A 22441-nucleotide genomic window follows, 5' to 3' on the forward strand; every position below is an offset into this window, starting at 1 on the left:
TTTGAAGCAGTAAAAGGGAAATAAGAAGAAATGTTTTGTAAATTTGCAAAGATGCTGCAAAAGGAAAGAAACTGAGCTTAGTCATAGAAAGAAATATTAAATTTGAATATAAGAGTCTTCAAAGGCAAGTGACAATTAGTGAGATTAAAAAAAGATAATTTCTGTGTTAAAAATGGAAAATAATATAGCAGAGTGCTTCTGGACTCTGTAGAGTTTCATTTTAACTATCATCATAGAACTAATTATATTGACCACAGTTTTCTCTGTCCTTTCTTTTTTTTTTTTTAGATTCATTTATTTATTATATATAAGTACACCGTAGCTGTCTTCAGACACTCCAGAAGAGGGCGCCAGATCTCGTTGTGGATGGTTGTGAGCCACCATGTGGTTGCTGGGATTTGAACTCTGGACCTTCGGAAGAGCAGTCGGGTGCTCTTACCCACTGAGCCATCTCACCAGCCCCTTCTCTGTCCTTTCTAATAAACATCAGAATAAAGAAGAAAGGAGATCATCTCCTGTCCTTCTCCCTCAAATTAATGTTAGTCTCATTCATTTGAGAGCTAGCCGGGAGAGAGTAAAACTAGACACCTTTTAATATTACCATTACACAGGACCATTAGAAAAACTACAATGATTTTTCCAGCTACCATAAAACAGTTACCTCCAGAAGAGTAACCCACAGGTTATGATGAATTTTCATGGCAACCCATAGAGATGCTAGATCTATGGAGATTTAAAGAGGTGATTGTAGCCTATGGTGTTCGCTCACGACATGTGAAATGGGCACTAAACAAATGGGCCATGCATAATTGCATAATTCCAAAAGATTTAATTGGAAAAATCTAATAACTGCTATCTTTGAAGCTGGCCGTCAACTACAGTGGCTGACATCGTGGAATGAGGAGACTTTGGCTGAGGGGCAACATAATAGGACTGGAAGGGTTAATATTCCCAAGGATCAGATGCCAAGTGAAGGTGAATATGCTGAGTTACAAATGCAGATTCTGTTTGATGATCTCACCTTAGAGCAATGTCTTACAGTAGCTTTAAATGCTTGGGACAAGGTTGAGTAACACTGAAGACCATCTGAAACATTTACCAAGGTAACCCAGGGCTCAGATGAAGCTTTTAGTGATTGTTTTAAAAAAAAAGATTAACTTCAACTGTAAATAGAGCAGTTGCAAGAGATCCAGGTGCAAGAGAAGGATTAATTGAAACTTTGGCTTTTAAGAATGCTAATGCTAAATTCAAAAAGGCTATTAAACCATTAAAGGCCAGATCTGCACCTGTTTATGAATGCATTAGAACTACTGTGGATTTTGGATCTAATGCATGCAATGTTGCTATAAAATTGTTAAAAGTATGAGAGCTCAGAATATCTGATGCCTTGCCTGTGAAAGACTGGTTCATTTCCTAAAGGAATGTAGATAATATTTTCTCTAATGATAATCCAGAGGGAAACCTTCTTGTAAAATGTAAAAGAAGTGGAGAGGGCAGACAAAGGGCTGAGATCATCCAGAGATATACAAGGCAGTCCCTTACAATCAGGAAACTGCCTAAGGGGCTTCCCTTAGGCCCCACCAAAAAGCAATAAGAGCCATTCATTCCAAGTCAGGCAAGGAAAGCCTGTTCTAGACAGCAACTAGAAAAATTAGTGCCTGATATGACAGACAGTGCTGTCCTACATTTTAACTACTCTGGATAGATCAAGAGATTTTTTTTAAAAGATTTATTTATTTATCTCATGTATGTGGGTACACTGTTGTTGTCTTCAGACACACCAGAAGAGGTCATTGGATACCCATTACAGATGGTTGTTAGCCATCATGTGGTTGCTGGGAATTGAAATCAGGACCTCTGGAAGAATAGTCAATGCTCTTAACTGCTGAGTCATCTCTCCAGCCCCCAGAACAAGAGATTTTAAAGGGACAGGAAACACATATTTTGGCAAAGTGCTATAATTAGAGACCAAAGATGAAGTTACAATGAGATGGAATTGAGGTTGTGAAAGAGGAAAAACTGAACTTTTCCTGAACTCTCTTACCCCTCCCATCTAGAGATTGTTCCCGGAACACACCTAAACTTTTTACCTCAGAGTACATTCTTGAACTCTTCACCCCAGAGTCCGACCCCCTCCCAAATGAGAACGGTTCCAGGAGCATTTCTGAGATAAGGGTCTCCTGGAACGAACTCAGTCCAACCCCTCCCAACTAAAGACTATTCCAGGAACATTTTTGAGATAGGGGCCTCCTGGTACTACCCCAGAATGTTCCAATAGATCAAGTACATTGCCAACACGACCCCTTGGTGACGTAAAACTTGTACTTTTCCCCTTACCCTTCTCCTATAAAAGCCTGTGACAAGTCTGGACCAATTGTCGATTCTCCTCTGCACCATGCTGGGTGTATGAGATTCGACCCCAGAGTCTCTGGTATGTGTGCTTTTTGTGTGCTTTCTTGTCATTGCTGTATTAAATCTTACTCTCTATACATCTTAAGTTCGGTCTCAGTGTCTTCTTGGGTGCGCGGCTGTCCCGAGGCTTGAGTGAGTGTCTCCCTTTGGGAGTTTTTGAGTCTTTCAGTTGAAGGCCTCATGCGTACTGGAGCAGATGTAAAAAGACACTTGGAATCCAAGTTGGCCACTTTGAAAAGTATCTACACAGCTCCTGGGAATTGGGACAGTGTCTCATATAAAACAGAGTCTAAGATGGATTAAATGTATAGGACCAGAAGGTCAGATAGGAAGATTAAGGCCATATATGACAGGCATAGCCAAGAATTTATGGGAAATAGATCGATTACAACAGTGGGAAACAGATTGGCATTCCTTCAACTTTAGGGACATCCATAAAATGGGAGATGTTCCTGAGAAAGGTATTGAAATGTTATAAAAAGCCTAGCGGTGGTGGCACTTGCCTTTAATCCCAACACTCGGGAGGCAGAGGCAGGCGGATTTCTGAGTTTGAGGCCAGCCTGGTCTACAAAGTGAGTTCCAGGACAGCCAGGGTTACAGAGAGAAACTCTGTCTTGAAAAACCAAAAAAAAAAAAAAAGAAATGTTATAAAAAACAATTACACACCAGTGACCCTTAAATAAAGAAAAGTTACAGGCACTAAAACTGCTGATCCAAGAACAGCTGGAGGCTCAACATATAGAAATGTTCACCAACCCTTGGAATTCTTCTATATTTGTCATTTAAAAGAACTGTGGAAATGGAGGATGCTAACAAATCTAAGAGCCACTAATAAGGTCATTCAGCCTATGGGTTCCGCACAACCTGGAGGCCCTTTAACTTTTTTGTGACCTCAAGCATGGCCCATTTTAGTGATTGATTTAAAAGATTGCTTTTTTTCAATACCCCGGCAAGAACAAGAGAGAGAAAAGTTTGCTTTCACTATGCACACATTTAACCATCGACAGCTGACTAAAAGGTACAGGTGGAATGTTTTGCCATAAGAAATGTTAAACAGCCCCACTTTGTGTCTTCCAAGCCAAAAGAGCAAGATCTATCAAAGGTCCAATTGGGTGTAGAAAAAAAAATGTGAAATTGACCTGGTGTCTTTGCACACATTTGTGAATATATTAAAAGTCTCTGAGCATAACACTTGAAATATCTGAACTGAATGCATGGTATTTATGACATATAAGTTAATCAATAAATGTATTTAGTGGGCCATTGGGATGGATCAGTGGTTAAGGACATTTGTCTCCAAGCATAATTACCTCAGTTTGAGATTTGGACCCATGTGGTAGAAAGAGAATGATTTCCTTAGGCTATCTTCTGAGCACAAGTGGGCTATGGCACACACACACACACACACACACACACACGCACACACAAAATGAAATAAAAATTTTAAAAGAAGACAGAAATTAAATGGAATATATAACTCTGCCCTGGACCTTTTGTTTTTGTTTTTGTCTTTTACTTTTTATTGTAATGCTAAGTACTGGGCTCTGAGTCTGTCCATTGCCTGAGGAACCCTGCCCCCAGTTGATTATATTTGGTAAATAAAGATGCCAGCAGCCAATAGCTGTGGAGAAGAGACACAGGCAGGGTTTAGGATTCCCCAGGCTAGAGACCACAAAGACAGAGCAGAAGGAGAGAGAGCTGTCATGGGATAGAGAAGCTAGAAGAGCTGCCATGGACTAGGGGCGAAGAGAACATGGCCCAGAGTGCTGCCTCGTTGGATTTAAAGGCAGCCCAGATGAAACATGGTAGATAATAATTTAGGTAATGGATAGAAGGTAGATTCTAATGACATGGAGGGTAGACAACTGTTTAGTTATTGTGCTGCCTAAGGTATATTAAAATACATAGGCTGTGTGAATGTCTTTCATCTGAGAACATAAATGGTCTAAGATGGGAATAAATCTCATGCTGGGATTTTTAAAAAATATTTTTACTATATCTGGTGCCCAATGTAGGGCAAAATGAACTTTTAAAAAATTAATTTGAGATTCCTGAATGAAACACACACACACACACACACACACACCCTCCATGCTGTCCCTTTTAAGATTAGGAGGCAGAGAGAATTGGCTTCTTAGCTTAGCTGCACCCCCAAGCTGAAACAGGCACATTGGGCAGTGGTCTGAAGATATAGCCAAGGCCTTTTCAAATGCTTCTAGCTGCTACTTAATCTGTGGAGGCTGACAGACCCTCCTGGGGAATGATGACAGGATACTCAGAGAACAGATAGCAGGACTAATCAAGATAGGAATAGAAAAATTAATGGAAATGTAAGAAGTTAATGCTATTTTAAGCATCTAGGCTCTTTGAACACGAGGTCTCTGAGAACGCTGCAGTCACTTAGCTTTCATGTGATCCATATGTTGGCCTGAGAATAGGCTTTTCCAAAAAATAGAATGAAATTTAATACATGTATAGGAAAGAATAGTAATGCAATTTATAAAAAAAGAAAGGGGGTAAATTATATATCCACAGATACTAATCTTCAAAGAAAGGAGAGATAAATGAAAGTTGCTTTGATTGTTTTTGAGGATAGAAGGGAGAAATAATGGTAATTGTTTTAAGTAATAAATAATTGTTTTAAATAGTCTTATAAGATAGTAATTCCCACAGAAGGTAGGAATAAATGAAAATTGCTTTGTTTTAAGGATGGAAGGGAGAAATAATGGTAATTGTTTTAAATGGTTTTAAGTATACATGGAAGAATTAATAAATCCAGACTTTTTATCTCAAGTGCAGGAAACAAAGACACGGAGATAGAGAGAAACCCTATCAATAAATAATATTAATTATTTTAAATTGTTTCAATTATTTTGAGTTGTTTTAATTATCAAAATGAAGATATAAGTTAGATAGTATTAATAATATTACTAATCTTTGGGTGAGAGGTCAAAGTAGAACAGGAAGAAAAAAAGAGGTTGTTGAATTGAATCAATTGATTTTGGGTTGCAGGACCAAGGGCATACTATTTTGGAGAGAGGCTCTGTGTCTGTGTCAACAGGAAAGGAGAAAAGTCTTTGGACACCTTCCAAAGTGATATGGACTAGACATGAGAGAGGAAGACTCCCCTAAAGATTTTGACTGCAGACAGGAAAGAAAACTACAAGAAGACCAAACAGGACAGGTTACATGAATTGCTGATCCCTTTACATGGGAACAGCCTGGAAACTGTCCGACAGATAAAAGTGTCTCTAGCCAAAACTTTAGCTAAACATGGCCAATAAATCTTGTTGATTACAGAATCCTTAAAATTCATCATGACATCTTTGATATGGCATGAGTGAAGATTTTTTATTATTTAAATGCATTTTATACATCAAACATATTAGTAACACTGAATATTTTGAGAATCAAATAATACATTAAAATTGTTCAACTTTTATATTCATATCCTTTCATACCCTAAAAATATCATTAATGAACTTTTTTTTGTTTTTTTTTTGGTTTTTCGAGACAGGGTTTCTCTGTATAACCCTGGCTGTCCTGGAACTCACTTTGTAGACCAGGCTGGCCTCGAACTCAGAAATCTGCCTGCCTCTGCCTCCCGAGTGCTGGGATTAAAGACGTGTGCCACCATGCCCAGCTATCATTAATGAGCATCTAATATTATCTATAACTGAGGATCCTATATCTAATGTTGAATACTAATTTGTTTCAAGACATACAAATATTCTTTGGGAATTAAGCATATATAGTAAAAAGGCATAAAGTATTAAAAATGAATCACTAAGAAATATATTCAAAAGCCCTTATATGATACCATCTGACATAGTGGGAGAGTATTAAAAATGTATTCTTATATCTGTGTACATTGTCTAACTATAAGTTTACTTAAAAAGATTATCAGTGTTTCTAGAAGAGAAATTATTTTATCAGTTTTTTTTTAAAAATTTCAAAATAGCAAAAACTCTTTGAAGTTAAACATTAAGAAAATGCTAATTTCAAGCACAGTGAGAAAAATTATCAATAATATTTCCATGATGTTTGTAGAGCACGACTTTAATATTTTCAATTGTTAATACTCAACAACAGAAAAATTATTTTAAGATATATTTCATTGTTATATCTACCTTTTCGTTTCTGATTTTATTAATTTGGATTCTGTCTCTGTGCCCTCTGGTTAGTCTGGCTAAGGGTTTATCTATCTTGTTGATTTTCTCAAAGAACCAGCTCCTGGTTTGGTTGATTCTTTGTACAGATTTTTTTGTTTCTATGTGGTTGATTTCAGCCCTGAGTTTGATTATTGCCTGCTGTCTACTCCTCTTGGGTGTATTTGATTCTTTTGGTTCTAGAGTTCCAAATGTTTTGTAAAACTGCTAATGTATGTTCTCTCCAGTTTCTTTTTGGAGGCACTTAGAGCTATGAGTTTTCCTCTTAGCACTGCTTTCATTGTGTCCCATAAGTTTTGTTATGATGTGTCTTCAATTTCATTAGATTCTAAAAAGCCTTTAATTTTCTTCTTTATTTCTTCCATGACCAAGTTATCATTGAGCAGAGCATTGTTCAGCTTCCATGTGTATGTGTGCTTTCTGTTGTTGTTTTTTTTTTTTGTTTTTTTGTTTTTTACCAGCCTTAGTCTGATAGGGTGCATGGGATTATCTCAATCTTCTTGTATCCATTGAGGCCTGTTTTGTGACCAATTACATGGTCAATTTTGGAGAAGGTACCTTGAGGTACTGAGAAGAAGGTATATTCTTTTGCTTTACGATGAAATGTTCTATAAATATCTTTAGATCCATTTGGTTCATAAATTCTGTTAGTTTCATTGTGTCTCTGTTTAGTTTGTGTTTCCATGATCTGTCAATTGTTTAGAGTGGCATGTTGAAGTCTCCCACTATTATTGTTTGGGGTGTGATGTGTGCTTTGAGCTTTAGTAAAGGTTATTTTATGAATGTGTATGCCCTTGCATTTGGAGCATAGATGTTCAAAATTGAGAGTTCATCTTGGTAGATTTTTTTCCTTTGACCCAGTCAGTATGAAGTTGTAATCTCCTCCCCACAGCCTGAAATCAGGCTGAACAGGCTTGACTGTTATCACTAGGAGATCACCGGGGGCGGAGCCTGCCACCCTATCGTTCTGCTACTCCCACTGCTGCTATCTGTAGCCTAGCTGTTCCAGAGTATACACGTGGTCACCTGCAGCTGGACTCCAAAGATGATTTGGTGGAATGGGCCCCCCCTTCTTTATAAGCCCATGTTTCCAAATATTAAAATTGAGCTTTGATTAGAATCTTGTCTTAGCTCCATCCTTTCTCTCGCCGCCTAGATTCCCTCTTTTCTTCCAGATTCCAAGATGCCTTCCAGGCTCGAACCCAGACATGTGAGCCACTGTCCGGCCTCAACATGAAGTGTCCTTCCTTATCTTTTTTGATAACTTTTGGTTGAGAGTTAGTTTATTCGATATTGGAATGGCTACTCCAGTTTGTTTCTTGGGATCATTTCCTTGGAAAATTGATTTCTAACCTTTTACTCTGAGGTAGTGCCTGTCTTTGTCACTGAGGTGCATTTCCTGTATGCAGTAAAATGCTGGGTCCTGTTTACATACCCAGTCTGCTAGTTTATGTCTTTTTATTGGGGACTCGAGTCCTCTGATGTTAAGAGACAGTAAGGAAAAGTGATTGTTACTTCCTGTTATTTTTGTTGTTAGTGGTGGAATTATGTTTGTGTGGCTATCTTCTTTTGGGTTTGTTGAATGATTATTTTCTTGCTTTTTTTCTAGGGTGTAGTTTCCCTCCTTGTGTTGGTGTTTTCCATCTATTATCTTTTGTAGGGCTGGATTTATGGAAATATATTGTGTACATTTGGTTTTTTCATGGAATACTTTGGTTTCTCCATCTATGGTAATTGAGAGTTTTGCTAGGTGTAGTAGCCTGTGCATTTGTATTCTCTTAGGGTCTGTATGACATCTACCCAGGATCTTCTAGCTTTCATAGTCTCTGTTGAGGAATCTGGTGTACTTCTGATAGGTCTGCCTTTATGTTACTTGACCTTTTCCCCTTACTGCTTTTATTATTCTTTCTTTGTTTTATGCATTTGGTGTTTTGGTTATTATGTGACAGGAAGAATTTCTTCTCTGGTCCAATCTATTTGGAGTTCTGTAGGCCTCTTGAATGTTCATGGACATCTCTTTCTTTAGGTTAGGGAAGTTTTCTTCTATAATTTTGTTGAAGATATTTACTGACCTTTTAAGTTGGGAATCTTCACTCTCTTATAAACCTATTATCCTTAGGTTTTGTCTTCTCATTGAGTCCTGGATTTCCTGGATTTTTTGGGTTAGGAGCTTTTTGCTTTTTGCATTTTCTTTGACCGTTGGGTCAATGTTTTCTATGATATACTCTGCATCTGAGATTCTCTCTTCTATCCCTTGTATTCTGTTGGTGATGCTTGCATCTCTGACTCCTGATCTCTTTCCTAGGTTTTCTAACTCCAGGGTTGTCTCCCTTTGTGATTTCTTTATTGTTTCTATTTCTATTTTTAGATCTTGGGTGGTTTTATTCATTTCCTTCACCTGTTTGTGTTTTCCTCTGTAATTCTTTAAGGGATTTTTGTGTTTCCTCTTTAAGGGATTTTAGATGTTTACCTGTGTTCTCCTGCATTTCTTTAAGGGTGTTATTTATGTCCTTCTTAAAGTCCTCTGTCATCATCATGAGAAGTGATTTTAGATCTGAATCTTGCTTTTCCAGTGTGTTGGGGATATCCAGGACTTGCTATGGTGGGAGTACTGGGTTCTGATGATGCCAAGTAACCTTGGTTTCTGTTGATTATGTTCTTACAGTTGCCTCCTACCATCTGATTACCTCTAGTACTCCCTGCCCTAGATATATCTGCATGGAGCCTGTCCTTCCTGTGATCCTGGTTGTATCATAACTCCTCAGAGTTCAGCTGTGTCTGTGATCCTGAGAACCTGGGTTTGTCCAAACTTCTGGGAGTCAAGCTGCCTCTGGGACCCTGAGATCCTGGTGGACCAAGCTCCTGTGATCCTGTGATCCTATAATCATGTGATCCTGTGGTCCTGGGCGTGTTAGAGCATCTGGGAGTAGAGCTTTCTCTGAGTGTTATGAGACTGGCTGCAGAGTTCACACCCAACCAAGGTGTGTTCAGGGCACCAGCCCAGACCGGAAAGAACCCGTGGCACTGGTTAGTCGGAGTTCCTGGGTACCTGGGTCCCACTGGTCCCAGTTATTACCTGGTGTTGGAGCAAATGTTGTGTCCTCCTCACCTCTGATCCTATGATCCTCAAATGATGATTTATTACAATTTGGTTATCGATCAAACTAAGTCATTAAAAAGATACTTGTCGGGCCGGGTGTGGTGGCATATGCCTTTAATCCCAGTACTCGGGAGGCAGAGGCAGACGGATTTCTGAGTTCGAGGTCAGGTCTACAAAGTGTCTTCCAGGATAGCCAGGGCTATACAGAGAAACTCTGTCTTGAAAAACAAACAAACAAACAAACAAACAAACAAACCCCAAAAAACAACAAAAAAGGACACTTGTCTTTCACCTGCTCAAACAAGAAGCAAAAATTCATCCTTAACTGATCTGTGGACCTTGTAGTATCCATACAAATATCTTTATAGAACTAAATATTGGTTGTGAGATTCACATATTACAGGATGAAACACCAACAATACAGCTATAACAAGATTCACTCTTGGGAACATGGAGATGACCTGCTGTTCCAACTCTCTGCCTGATCCTGCCTCACCTGATGGTGTTTCCAGAGACTTGCTCCCAGAACAGCTTCAGGAATGAGTGCTAATCCCCGATGACCTCAATTCATGCAGCCTTTCATATGGTTCCAGACAGAACTTCAGTTAAGTCCTGAACTTTCTCAAGATATAAAGACTGGCAACAAGTGCTACAGATAGCTTTCTTAAGTCTACTCATTTTTTTTTTCTAATTTTCTTACCCCAATCCACTGCTTAAAAAGAAAAAAAGAAATTCTTCTTCCAAATTCAACAGGAAGCAGCCATTAGAAAATCATTGACACAATCTCTTACGTTAGGGTGCCTAGTTTAGTTATTTTATAAATTATCGATGTCATTTTAAGGGATAATTTAGAAATGGTTGTAATTTTGGACAGGGAGGAAACTAAACAGAGAGCTTAGACTCAGGAATTTCTATATTTCCTTTTCTCTTCTTTATTCTTCTTCCTTTTTTATGTAAAGGGAAGGAAGTTTAAAAGAAAAAAAAGGGGGTGGGATAGAGTAATATTACTGAAATTTGATAAATGGGATAGATGGCTTAATTTACTCTTAAACAAAACATTTTATAGCCATAACCTTACATTGGTAAAAACTCATATTTTGATACAGAATTGAAGTTATATCTTTTACATTGGTACAGAATTTTGGATATTAATACAAGTTTAAGGTTTTTATTGGTATAAATCTTTATGCACTGATACAAAATTTTAAATTAATTTTGTTGCTCTTAGACAGGCTCTGTGCCTATGCAGCTCATTTAAGAATACAAGGCTTAGACCCAGTCCTTTTTAACAGCTGCTATTACAAAATGTTTAAAATGACTAAGTAATACAGGTTAATAGTTTGTAAAACTCATGGTCATGTTAGATTCTAATGTAGTTATTGACAATAAAGTGTTTTCAAGGTTACTCAAGTAGTAAATAGCTAGAAACAATAATGTTTAACAATTCAGTTATGCTATATGTAGATGGATGGTCTTCAAAAGCAATAAACTATAACATTTAATGTTCCTTTTAAATAATAGATCTTTGACTATGAGACATGTCTGCTCCTGACAGTACTCCAATCCATTTCAAGGAAGGAAATGAACATCATTACCTACATATGGGGTTGCCTCAATTGTGACAAGCTAGCCACTGGACAAGAAATGCCTCAATTTCATCTACAGACAGAACACCATCCAAAAAGGACAAACAGACAGGATAGTCAACTGCTATGCTCTGCCAAGATAAAGTAAACTAGTTCTTCATAATTTCTACTTCACTTAAGGTCTCTCAGATGCTCTGGGCCAGAAGGCTGAGCACAGATGCTCCAACTTTATAAGAAATATTGGGGATTGTCCAGGCAGTCAGCTGTCTCTGCCAGTTGTTTAAGTTTTGGAAGCTGTGTCTTTGTGCTTCCTAAATATTCAAGTAATATTTATTTCCTCCTCAAATCTCTGACAGGGAAGAATATACTAGTTATGATCTCACAATTGAACTTAAGTTGCTTAACGTTAAAGAAAATGTTCTAGACTTGAAAGGATGGTTTTCTAATGGTAATAAAAGTTAAAATCAAACATGATTTAGGTGCAGAATTCTAAAATCTTTAAGTTAGGATAAATCACAGAATACTTTACCTAAATTGTCAAATATGATGGACTGGATGTTATAAGTGTATATCATACCTTATAATTTACATAATTGTTATAATTGTGTTCAAATTATATCTAAGAGAAAAGAGCCTTTTATTAGACTCCTGGTATGCAATAGTGCAAATTCCTCCTGGACTAAAAGGGGGAATTGTTGAGTATTGCGGCCGACCAGCAGCTCGCAAGGAACGGTTCAACTGAGATGGCAACTCGGGCTGCAAGAGAGGAACTAGAAGGGGCGGAAGAAAGAACGGAGCCAAGTCAAAATCACTCTGATCGAAGCTCAATTTTACTTGTTCCGGCACTCAGTTATGAAGGAAGGGGGAGGGGACCCGATTCCCGCCAGGTGAGCACGTGTGTGGCTCCAAACAGCAAAGCAGCACGGTCCAGCAGTGGGCGTGGCAGAACGAATGAGCAGGAAGCTCCACCCCTGAGCAAGCAGGTTTCAGGCTGGGGGAGGGGAGACTACAGTTGAGGTTTTGTCTTTTACTGTTTATTGTAATGCTGACCTCTAAGATTTGGAGTCTGCACATACCCTAAGGGATCCTGCCCCCACTTAATTATATTTGGTAAATAAAGATGCCAGCAGCCAATAGTTGTGGAGAAGAGACATCGGTGGGGTTTAGGTTTCCCCAGGCTAGAGACCACGAGGAAGGAACAGGAGGAGAGAGAGATGTCATGGGCTAGAGGCCAAGAGAACATGGCCCATAGGGCTGTCTTATGGGCAGTACTGATGAAACTAAGTAATAACTTGGGTTATGGAGGGTAGATAGTTGCCAGCTATAATGCTGCCTAAAGCATATTAAAATACATAGGATGTGTGTTTCATCTCAAAACCTAACTCGTGGGAAGAAAGACCATGCTGTGATTTTAAAACTATTTTTTACTACATTTTATTAAAAATTACATTGTTATAACAACTTGAGAGGCTTGAGTGGCACCTGGAGACTAGATGTCAGTGCGTCATCAATGTGCATTTCCTGGTCTCGATTGTTGGTTTTTGGCTGTGCAGGAGAAGGGTCTTGTGGGAAGCTCACACTACTATTTGCACTACTGAGTACCAGAAAGCTTTTGTTGGTGATGGAAAATCACTGCAACTGACTCTCAAGTGCAAGGGAAACATGGGGGAAAGGGAGAGGGCAGCTTCTTTATACTTTATGATTGTTTTAAAACATGACTTGTAAAATACAAATTTAATTTTCAAATATGAAGGCATTTGGGTTCTGGGCAACCGAAGGGACCAAGGAATGAGCTTCCCTGACAGCCACCAGTGCACCTGCAGTGAGGAAGGGGTGAAAAGATCCTTTATCCAGTTGCAACTGAGCCGTAGTCTTTATAAGGTTTCTAGATGGAATAATTTATTGTGGAGTTTCTACTCTGAACCATGAACACTATGCCCTCTTTGGCAGCATGTATATTAAAAATTGGAATGATACAGAGATTACCATGGCCCTTGCCCAAGGAGGGTACAAATTCAAGAAACAATCCACTTTTATTAAAAATAATTGTTTAGAAAGTAAAGGTTGACACAATACTGAGAAAAAAGGGAAGTAAACAGTTATTTGAAGAATATTTCTTTATTGATGGCTGCATCTGTTTACAATGAGAGGAATCAGGTCACTTTAGAATTTGCTGCTTAGAAGTAGGTCAGCTCATCATCCTCGGTTTTGTTAGTCTGGTAACCAGTAAGTTCCAATTTATTCTTTCCAGGAAGATCCTTGAAGACTTTTATGTGGGTGAAACAACCACCCCCTACATCCACCTGAAAGACATAAAAGAAGAAAGAAGAAAGAAAGAAAGACAGACAGACAGACAGAAAGGAGAAAGAAAGAAGGAAAGGGGAATTATTCACATGGATCTCCATTGTGTGACAAATTTCCTTCTTGTTCTGGCCCAAGCCAGGATCCATGAACTGAACTTCCATCAACTTGTACATTAGGAAAAAGAGCAGCTAACAGTATGGCAGTAAATATATTTCCTAGATGTATTTTTAATACCTTTTAGAAAAGGATTTTATTCAATTTATTTGTATTTAAGTGCAAGATTTGGAGTCTGCACTGAAGACATCAGAAGACGGGGTCAATTCCCCCAAACTGGAGTTTGAGATGGTTGTGAGTCGCCATGTGGGTGCTGAGATCCAAACCCAGGTCCTCTGCAAGAATAGCCAGTGCTCCTACCCACCAACCCATTTCTCCATCTGAATTTTCATTAAAATCTTGGCATAGATTACATTCCAGAGTTACATTTTATTTTCCTCATGTCTGGAACAAGAACAGAGTGATTTTGGGTGATTCTGTTTTCCGACTTCTAAGTTGAGAGAAAAAGTGGCTTAGTTTTATTTTATGGATTTTTTAATGAGGATTAGGTAAAGAGGGGTGTGGCTTGCTTGTAAGTATGAACAGATAGAACAAGCAGAATAATGGAACAAAGAGCAACCCTGGGACAACCTAACATCGAAGCTTATGGTACTCTATTACTGTCTTAGTGGGGATTCAAGACAGATAGAAAACCCTACCAGTAACAAATGAAATGTAGGGACTGGCTGGGAGTAGTGGGGTCAATAGCCAGCCTGCAGGAGGGAAGGAGGGAACTAAGGCTCAATAGCAGAATGGAGGGTGAGGAAGAGAACAGGGGAGGGGGAAGAGAGGGGGGCTGGGGTTGGGAAGCAAGCAACCACATTGAAATAGTGTGGTCGGGAGAAGAAATTTCCAAGGTCGTTTTCTGATGAAACTTTTTATTAATGAAATATGTGATGGAGTTAATATGAAATGTTCATATTTGGATAATCAAAGTTATTAAAATAATCCTAATTTTGGTGAAAAATTTCCTATCTTTGAGTATAATTATTTTTTCCTGTAATTTTTTTCTCAGATGTGAAGAAAGATCATGGAAGGAAGCAGTCCCTTCTGAGGACACAGCTGGGGTTAGCTCACGTGTTTCTTTGGGCCTCGAACATATCAGGAACTCAAATGTGATTGAACTGAGCTGGTCCAGTCCTCATATACAACCCAGCTTTGAGAGTGGCTCTTGTTGAGCTGTCTAGTTCAGCTCATGTCATTAAAACAAACAAACAAACAAACTAAACACATTAAAAACACATAGCTTAAGTAACTATTTTTAAAAAAGAAACAAATGCCACTGTGCCTTGGTCCAATGACGAAGCAGAGGAGGTAAAGGCACTTGACTGTTATCTTTTCAGTCAGGGTTGACATTGTTTAATACAAAGAGATAAATACAGCTCCTATTTATTATCCATGGCTGAGTTTTTGAATTGGTTCCCTTGACATTGGTTCACAAGAATGTCAAAATATATTTTTTCATTAGAACTTAATCAGGAAACCATGTAATTTAATTTTTGATATAAAATTTGTTTTAAATTTAAAAAGTTGTGTGTATGGCTGTGTGTCTGTGTATGGCTATGCACACATAGGAGCAGGTGCCCTCAGAGACCAGAGGTATCAGGTCTTTATAGCTGGGGGTTACAACTGATTGTGAGCAATCTGATGTGGGTCCTAGACAAGCTTGGGGTTTCTGCAAAAGCTGCATTCACTTTTGACAGTTGAGTCATTTCTCCAGCTCCTAAAATGTACTTATAAAATATTATAAGTATGGCTTTATACTGTTGCTGGAGTGCCATCAGTTAGATCTGCTTGAGCTATGAATAGCATGATTTGGGGGCTGGAGAGATGGCTCAGTAGTTACGAGCACTGACTGCTCTTCCAGAAGTCCTGAATTCAATTCCTAGCAACCACATACTGGCTCACAGCCATTTATAATGGGATCTGGTGCCCTCTTCTGGTATGCAGGCATACATGTAGACAGAGCACTCACATGCATAAAAATAATAAAAAAATATTATTTAAGTGATATTAATAACTACTCATTTAAAGGATGAAATTGGCTCATTCTTTCAGCTAATTATTGAAGTCCTTTTTACGTGCATTTAATTTGAACACACAAAATTCCGAAGTTATGAGGTAAAAAATGCTCTAAGACACTGGCCAATTCCCATACCCTAAAACGCTAGCCTCAACATCCACCTGACAGAATAAACAGCCATGGCTGCAAACCAATGTCTGAGCTGTCACACCATCTTTTTCTACAGGGTTCTAGAAATTAAGAACCACATAAGAAAGCTTTCTGTATTCAGGAGAAAATAAAAAGGTAACTAGCCTATCGTCCGATGGATTGGGGAGTCTTCCATTTGCAAGTGGCTTAATTAAAGACCAGTGGAAGAAATGAAGGTACAGTTGGGGGCAACAGGAAACAATCACAACAGTGCTTGAGGGAGGGTGGTGTCTAACCTTAATGAAGTAATTGATTCCAGCGACAACTTGAGTTTTATACTCAACGGCTTTGAATGTTTCATATTTCTCATTGGTTTCCTCTTCGAGCTGTGCTTTGACCTTATGAAGAGAAAGTAAGAGATGATGTTAGGGCTGTGTTGACACAGTATACCTGAGTCACAAATCTGGGAACTTCATCCTGCTGAGAGTACTCAGAGATGCCGATATGCCTGGGCTGGCAGCTCCAGCCTCTAATCCCAGAACTTGAAAGACTGAGGCAGGAGAATGTCATTCAAGAGCCCTTTGAGCTATATAGCAAGTTCCAGGCTACTTGGGATTAAAAATTAAGATCCTGTATCAAAAATCAAAACAACAAAATAAACTAGAAACTATGTAATCTTTTTTTCCCCAATACAAAAACCTTTACACAGGCATGAGGCTGAATTAATATCAAATCACTGCAGTATTACACAATAGGCATAGTTTTGAGCCAGCCCAATAGCTAAGCAAGTAAAGTTGCTTGCCACCAAGAAAATGTGACAACCTGAATTCCATCTCTGGGACCCACATGGTGGAAGGCGAGAATACATTCCTGCAAGTTGTTCTGTGATCTACACACACACACACACACACACACACACACACACACACACACACACACGGGCGCGCCTATGGCAGGGGATGGAAGCTTAGATGCTCTCATTGCTGAAAGGAGTTTGTCTCACATTCAGTGTGTAGACATTTATTGAATGTTATGTATCCACCCTTTCTTCGGGTGCTCAGCTAGACCCTATAGACTAGGATCTGTTATGATCACTAGGGCTCAATTTCTGCTATTAGCCAAGCTCCAGGTTTCTACCAGGGCTGAAAAGGGGCAAGAGCTCACATCTCAGGATGGAGGATGTTGAGGGTAAGGAGGGGGTTTGGGATCTAGCTGTTGGTCATACAGATCCATCAGGTCCCCTGCTCTCTTGATTCAGCCCTCAAAATTTCTGGTGTTGCCAATGCCAGCCATTAACAATCTATCTCCTGTGTGAGCTTGGATGTGCCCTCTATGGCTCAGCCTCAATCTAGACATCTCTCAGTTTTTAATCTTACCTCCATTTACATCCTTCAGGTAGTGTCTACTGATTCCCTATTACTTTTCTCGTTCCCCTCAATCCTTTCCTACCCCTGGAAGGAAAACCGACTCCATCTCTCCTCTCCATTGAGAAGTAGGTGTAGTGATCTCTGATGAAGCATTTGGATGCTTCTAGCTTCACTCAGGTCTCCAGGGCACCCAGAGTTCTCTTTAGACCCTCTGAATCTCTCTTCTCAGCAGGGAGATGTTTTCAATCTTTCTTTGCTGGTCCCTCAGTGAACTGTTAGAACTATTTTCAAGTGCATCTTCAGACTGAGTTCTCATATTTGATTAAGTTCCAACAGGTACCACTCATTTGCCCCCAAAGCCTCCAGAATAGGTGTGTGGGGGGGCAGCAGTTGCTTTGTTGAAATGGAAAATAAACCTTTAAGTCTGGGAAAGAGGACAGGAAGTGAGAGGGAAAAGACTGGACTGGCAAGAGGCAGGGTGCAGGAGAGGAGCCATGGACAGCTGTCCAGAGAGAGGCTGAGTGGGAAGAGGGTTATCCCTTAGGCTTTTGAGTGGCCAATGGAAGGATGCCAGCCCTGGATAGCCACTGGGCTAGAAAGACCTAATCTCTACACTAATCCTCAAACAGATTTATTGAGTCTCATTTTACAAGTAAGGAACTTGAGGAACTTGGTTAAGGTTAAAAATCATTGATCATTGTCAGAGCAATTTTAAAACCTTTTGATAACAAGTTTCTGAGCTACAATCCGTCAGGTTTTAATCTTGGTTATTTTTGAATTTTGTTTTATTTTTCATGTTAATTATGTGCCTGTGTGTGAGTGTGTGTACATGTGAGTGTAGGTACCCATGGAGTCCAGAAGAGGTGCCTGACCAATGTCTGGTTCATTGTGGAAGATGTAGCCTCTCTCCCCTTTGTAGTAAGACACATTTGTGTCCTTTAATGGAGGATTCTACAGACCTGGGTGATGCTGGGAAGTTGGGGAGTAGGGGAAGAGGTGAGTGGGGAGATTGTTAGCGATAATTTAAGAATCAGAAAGTAGCTTGGCACTGAGCAAACCACCAGGAGAAGTACCGGAAGGTACCAGAAGGTGTTTGTGGAGCCTGGTGTGACAGACAGGACTTGTGCTGTACCCAGTTGCTGCTGTCCTTGCAGTGTCTGATGGTAGCTGGAGTCTATGCATTTGCCACTTTGTCCTCCCTCAGAGGAAGGGGCACCTGGTACATTTACTCCAGAGTTGTTGCAGCTTTTCCAAGTAGTGTTAATCTCTCTGAGTTGTTAGTTTTCTAGGATCTGAAGAATCAAGCCATGGAGGCATCCACACCAATGCATTTCCCAAACCTGCAATCATTTTCAGAGCAGAATGGATAGAAGATGTTGGATGCAAGCTAGATAGACATTATTTAAGGAAATTTCCAATAAGAAAAGAGAGTTCAGAGGCTTATGGAAATATGGTTAAGGCTGGTGGGGCATGTCTTATGGACGTTTGTCAACCAATATGCTCAGAAGGAAATATGAAGAAGAACACACAGGACACAAAAAAATGAAGTTACTAGACTATGAGTGGAGGGAAAGAGAGCGTAGGACTGAAGGAAGTAGTAAGACCTGAAGCAATATGATAAGCTAGGGTGTTTCCTTGCCAGATGCCAGCAATTTTCTAAGCAGTATAAGAACTGAGAAACTTGCTGGGGAGACTGTGGAAGGCAGGGTAGGGTGGGAGGCAGGGGCGAGGGTATAGATCTCTAGAAAAACAACAGCAAATAGAACTAAAGGGATGCCGTGTGTCCCCAAGGTCCTGCTGAGACATGGATATTCTTGTATCACATTGGAATGGTGAACTTTCTGTGGTTCTGTGGCTCCCTGGAGCAGAAGTGGAGGAGGAGGGAGGACAGAGAGGGTATGATCTCTAATTGAAGATTGGAATGTCATGGATCACAGGATCATAGTAATTAGAGTGGAGGAGTATAGGAAAACATCCATCTTGGACAAGTGACCAAAAGGACCTAGGTTAGTTCAGATAAGACCAGAGGGGTAGGTGTCTTGAGATTCTGGTGTGGCTGAATGGCAGGTTCTCTGGGGATGGGACAACAGAATGACTGACCAGAAAGTTTAGGTTGGAGAGACAGGAACATAAATCTGTAGATGGGTCAATGGGAGCCATGGCTTGCTAAAGCTCAGGGTGTGCCCAGCTGCACTGAGATATTTGTGTGGTGTCCTGGCCATCGAAGCTCATGCTTAGTGTGTTCTCCAGGGGTGGAGCTCACCGACCAGGTTTCTGTGTGAGGATGAGCATATGCAGTGTGCACATACATTTGCATGTGTAATCATAGCCTGTGCTTCTAAAAATAATCCTTAAAATAACATTTCTTTCCCTCCAATAAACATACTTGGAATTCTCATCCAGTGGCTATTTACATAGTCAATAAAAGATCACCAGCAGCCGGGCATGGTGGCGCACACCTTTAATCCTAGCACTTGGGAGGCAGAGGCAGGCGGATTTCTGAGTTCAAGGCCAGCCTGGTCTACAAAGTGAGTTCCAGGACAGCCAGGGCTATACAGAGAAACCCTGTCTTGGGGGGGGGGGGAGGGAGGAAAGATGAAACATAGTCAAAAAAACAGTAACTTGAAAACAAGTCATAACAAGAAGCAGGGGGTTTGGGGCTGGAAGAGTAAGCTTCCACAGAGAAGGCAAGTTTGCTGCATTCCCTCCTGATTTCTGCAGAGCTCCCCAGTGTGCTGAGGCTGTGCAGTAGGAAAGGACAGGTTAGTTTATTATATGGGTGACTCTTTTTTTTTTTTTTTGTTTTTGTTTTTTGAGACAGGGTTTCTCTGTATAGCCCTGGCTGTCCTGGAACTCACTTTTGTAGACAAGGCTGGCCTTGAACTCAGAAATCCGCCTGCCTCTGCCTCCCAAGTGCTGGGATTAAAGGTGTGCGCCACCACGCCCGGCTATCTGGGTGACTCTTAAGCATCTTGAGTATAAGTTTCATCATCAAAAAAATAGGATGGAATGCATCCTTGCATGCCAAGGGGCTTTGAAGATCAACTGAGAGGTGGGACAGAAATCAAGGCTTTTAAAACAGCAAAGCTCCTACCCAGGCTAAGACGATCTTGTTAATATCTGTGTCTCATTCTACTTCTCTGGAGCTGCAAGAACACACTTCTAAATATATTTTATTACTCAAGATGTGGTCCACAGATGGTGTCTTTAGCAAGGTAAGTCCTTTCAGCTTTCTGTAGCTTCCTATCTTAAAAATTATATGACCAAACTACATTTTATGTATATATAAAATCCTCAGAGAACTAATGAGAATATCCATGTTTGAAATTATCCTAGCCAGGCAGGATGACACACTCCTGAAGTGCAAGGTACTTGGGAGGCTAGAGGCAAAAGCATTACTAGAACCTGTGAGGTTTGGACTACTCGGAGAAATAGCAAGACCCCTGTTTCAAAAGAGCAGTTATTCTAGATAATCAGGCGATCAACTCTTAAAAGTCATTAAAATCTGCTGTCACTTTTTAATTCATAGTAAATAAAGTATCTCCCTAGAGACCCTGCTCCTGGAACATCTCAGGGGGATTTTTTTATTTCAGTCAACATGAAAATCAACCATGTCTCATTGGTGTATTTGTTCTCGAAATAATATTTTTGCATGTTATTTTAGTTAGTCCTTTTAGGTCTTTCTTCTTACAGGTGAAATGGAGGACTTTTCCTTCCTTGGCACCCTATTTTAGGGTCCCATCTCCCCCAAGCCTTCTAGGATGCCAGATATATTAGTTCCTACAGGAAAGTGAAGTCATGGGTAGGAGTGCCCATACTCCCAGAGACCTTGGAAGCTCTCTTCAGTCAGATCAATATTTTATCCAGGGCAACAGGTGACTCATGTGCACATTTAAGGTTGACAACATCAACATGATGTGAGGATCCTCATGAAGGTATAAATATTTAATATTCCTCAAAAATAAAATGCTCCAAAATATTTACTGGAATAAACCTATGAGTGAGAACTATTTAGCCTTAAAGATTTAGTCATTAATTTTAGGACTGTGACCCCCCTGTAGAATGTTCAGGGCCCTAAGCATGAAGGCTCCCATCTGTTCTAGTCACATAAGATCTGATGGTTCCTATCATGGTGGCACATGCCTATAATCCCAGCACTTGAGAAGTTGAGGCAGCAGGAGTTCCTTCAGTTTGAGGCTAGCCTGAGTTACCTGCAGGCTAGACCATCTAGGAAGACCAAGTCTCAAAGAAACAAACAAACACATACACAAGGAAACAAGTACACAAACAAGCAAATAAACAAGTAGCAAACCAAACTGATCTTGTCTGTCAGGATGATTTGGCTTCAGAGAAGAAAACAACATGATGTAAGAAAATAAAGTGACAGATTGCAAACCTACCTCTAATTTACACGCATTTCTCCTTTGTAAAACATGTAACATGATCCATCTTTTTATATAGATGATAGTTAAGCAGCATGTATTAACTTGCTAGAAACATTAGGCTTTATTTTGAATGTTTAGTGGGCATAGCATCTTGGAATCAGCTCAGGGAATCTTAACAACCTTAGGAGCCTCCATATATCAGCTTCAACTAGAGCGATTGGAAAATTCCATCAGTCATTAGAGCTCCTGGGAGCAGACGTGTGAGGTGTAGAGATGATCCAGCATGAATTCACCTTCAGCTACTGGGGAAACTGAGGCTGCAGTAAAGAGTGTGGCTTGGCCGATTTTACTCTTGGGGTGTTAAAATTTCTCTGAAAGGCTTAATGTTCCACTTTTAGCTGTTATAAAAGTCTGAACAAAACCTGTATTTCTGGTTTCTGTGATATTTCACACTCATAAGGCAGGGCCAAATTATGAATCAAATTCTGAAAATTTGTTTTGGATCAAGTCTTTTCCTGAAGTGCATCGACTCACCTGGTCAGCAATCTCCTGGACTTCTGCTGTGGCAGGTCTGGCCTCTGTCAAGCCTCCGGGCATCATTCTGATCACCAGTTGCTTCTTTGCTGGTCAGGATGCTGAGAAGAAATGATCTGGCAAGCAGGGAGACTTAGGATTTTAAAGGTATCCATAAACTCCTCCTATGAAATGTTTAATCATCACAGTATCTGAGGGAATGGGGAAATGAGTGTGGCCTCGGGCAAGCCTTATTGCATCCCTTAGAGGAAATGCTGATTGAAGTTGAAAAGAAATGAGGTGGTGGACTTGATCAAGAAGGTGTGCCCAGGACTCAGGTATGGTGAACTTGGCTCCTCC

The 22441-nt window shown here is 39.9% G+C and overlaps 1 protein-coding gene and 1 non-coding gene across 2 annotated transcripts; one reads left to right on the plus strand and one right to left on the minus strand.

Moving 5' to 3' along the window:
* Positions 1–12426: 12426 nt before the first annotated feature.
* Positions 12427–22202, minus strand: Csta (cystatin A). Its single transcript, XM_021185475.1, has 3 exons — positions 22103–22202; positions 16113–16214; positions 12427–13570 (listed from the first exon to the last, which is right to left on the minus strand). The coding sequence occupies exons 1-3, from the start codon at positions 22166–22168 to the stop codon at positions 13445–13447; spliced, it is 294 nt and encodes a 97-aa protein (XP_021041134.1). The 5' UTR covers positions 22169–22202; the 3' UTR covers positions 12427–13444.
* On the plus strand, positions 13202–13304 carry LOC115029692. The gene has a single exon (XR_003835239.1). It is a non-coding gene; the product is annotated as a U6 spliceosomal RNA (small nuclear RNA).
* Positions 22203–22441: the final 239 nt, after the last annotated feature.

This window comes from Mus caroli, chromosome 16, assembly GCF_900094665.2.
Source record: "Mus caroli chromosome 16, CAROLI_EIJ_v1.1, whole genome shotgun sequence".
NCBI lineage: Eukaryota > Metazoa > Chordata > Mammalia > Rodentia > Muridae > Mus > Mus caroli.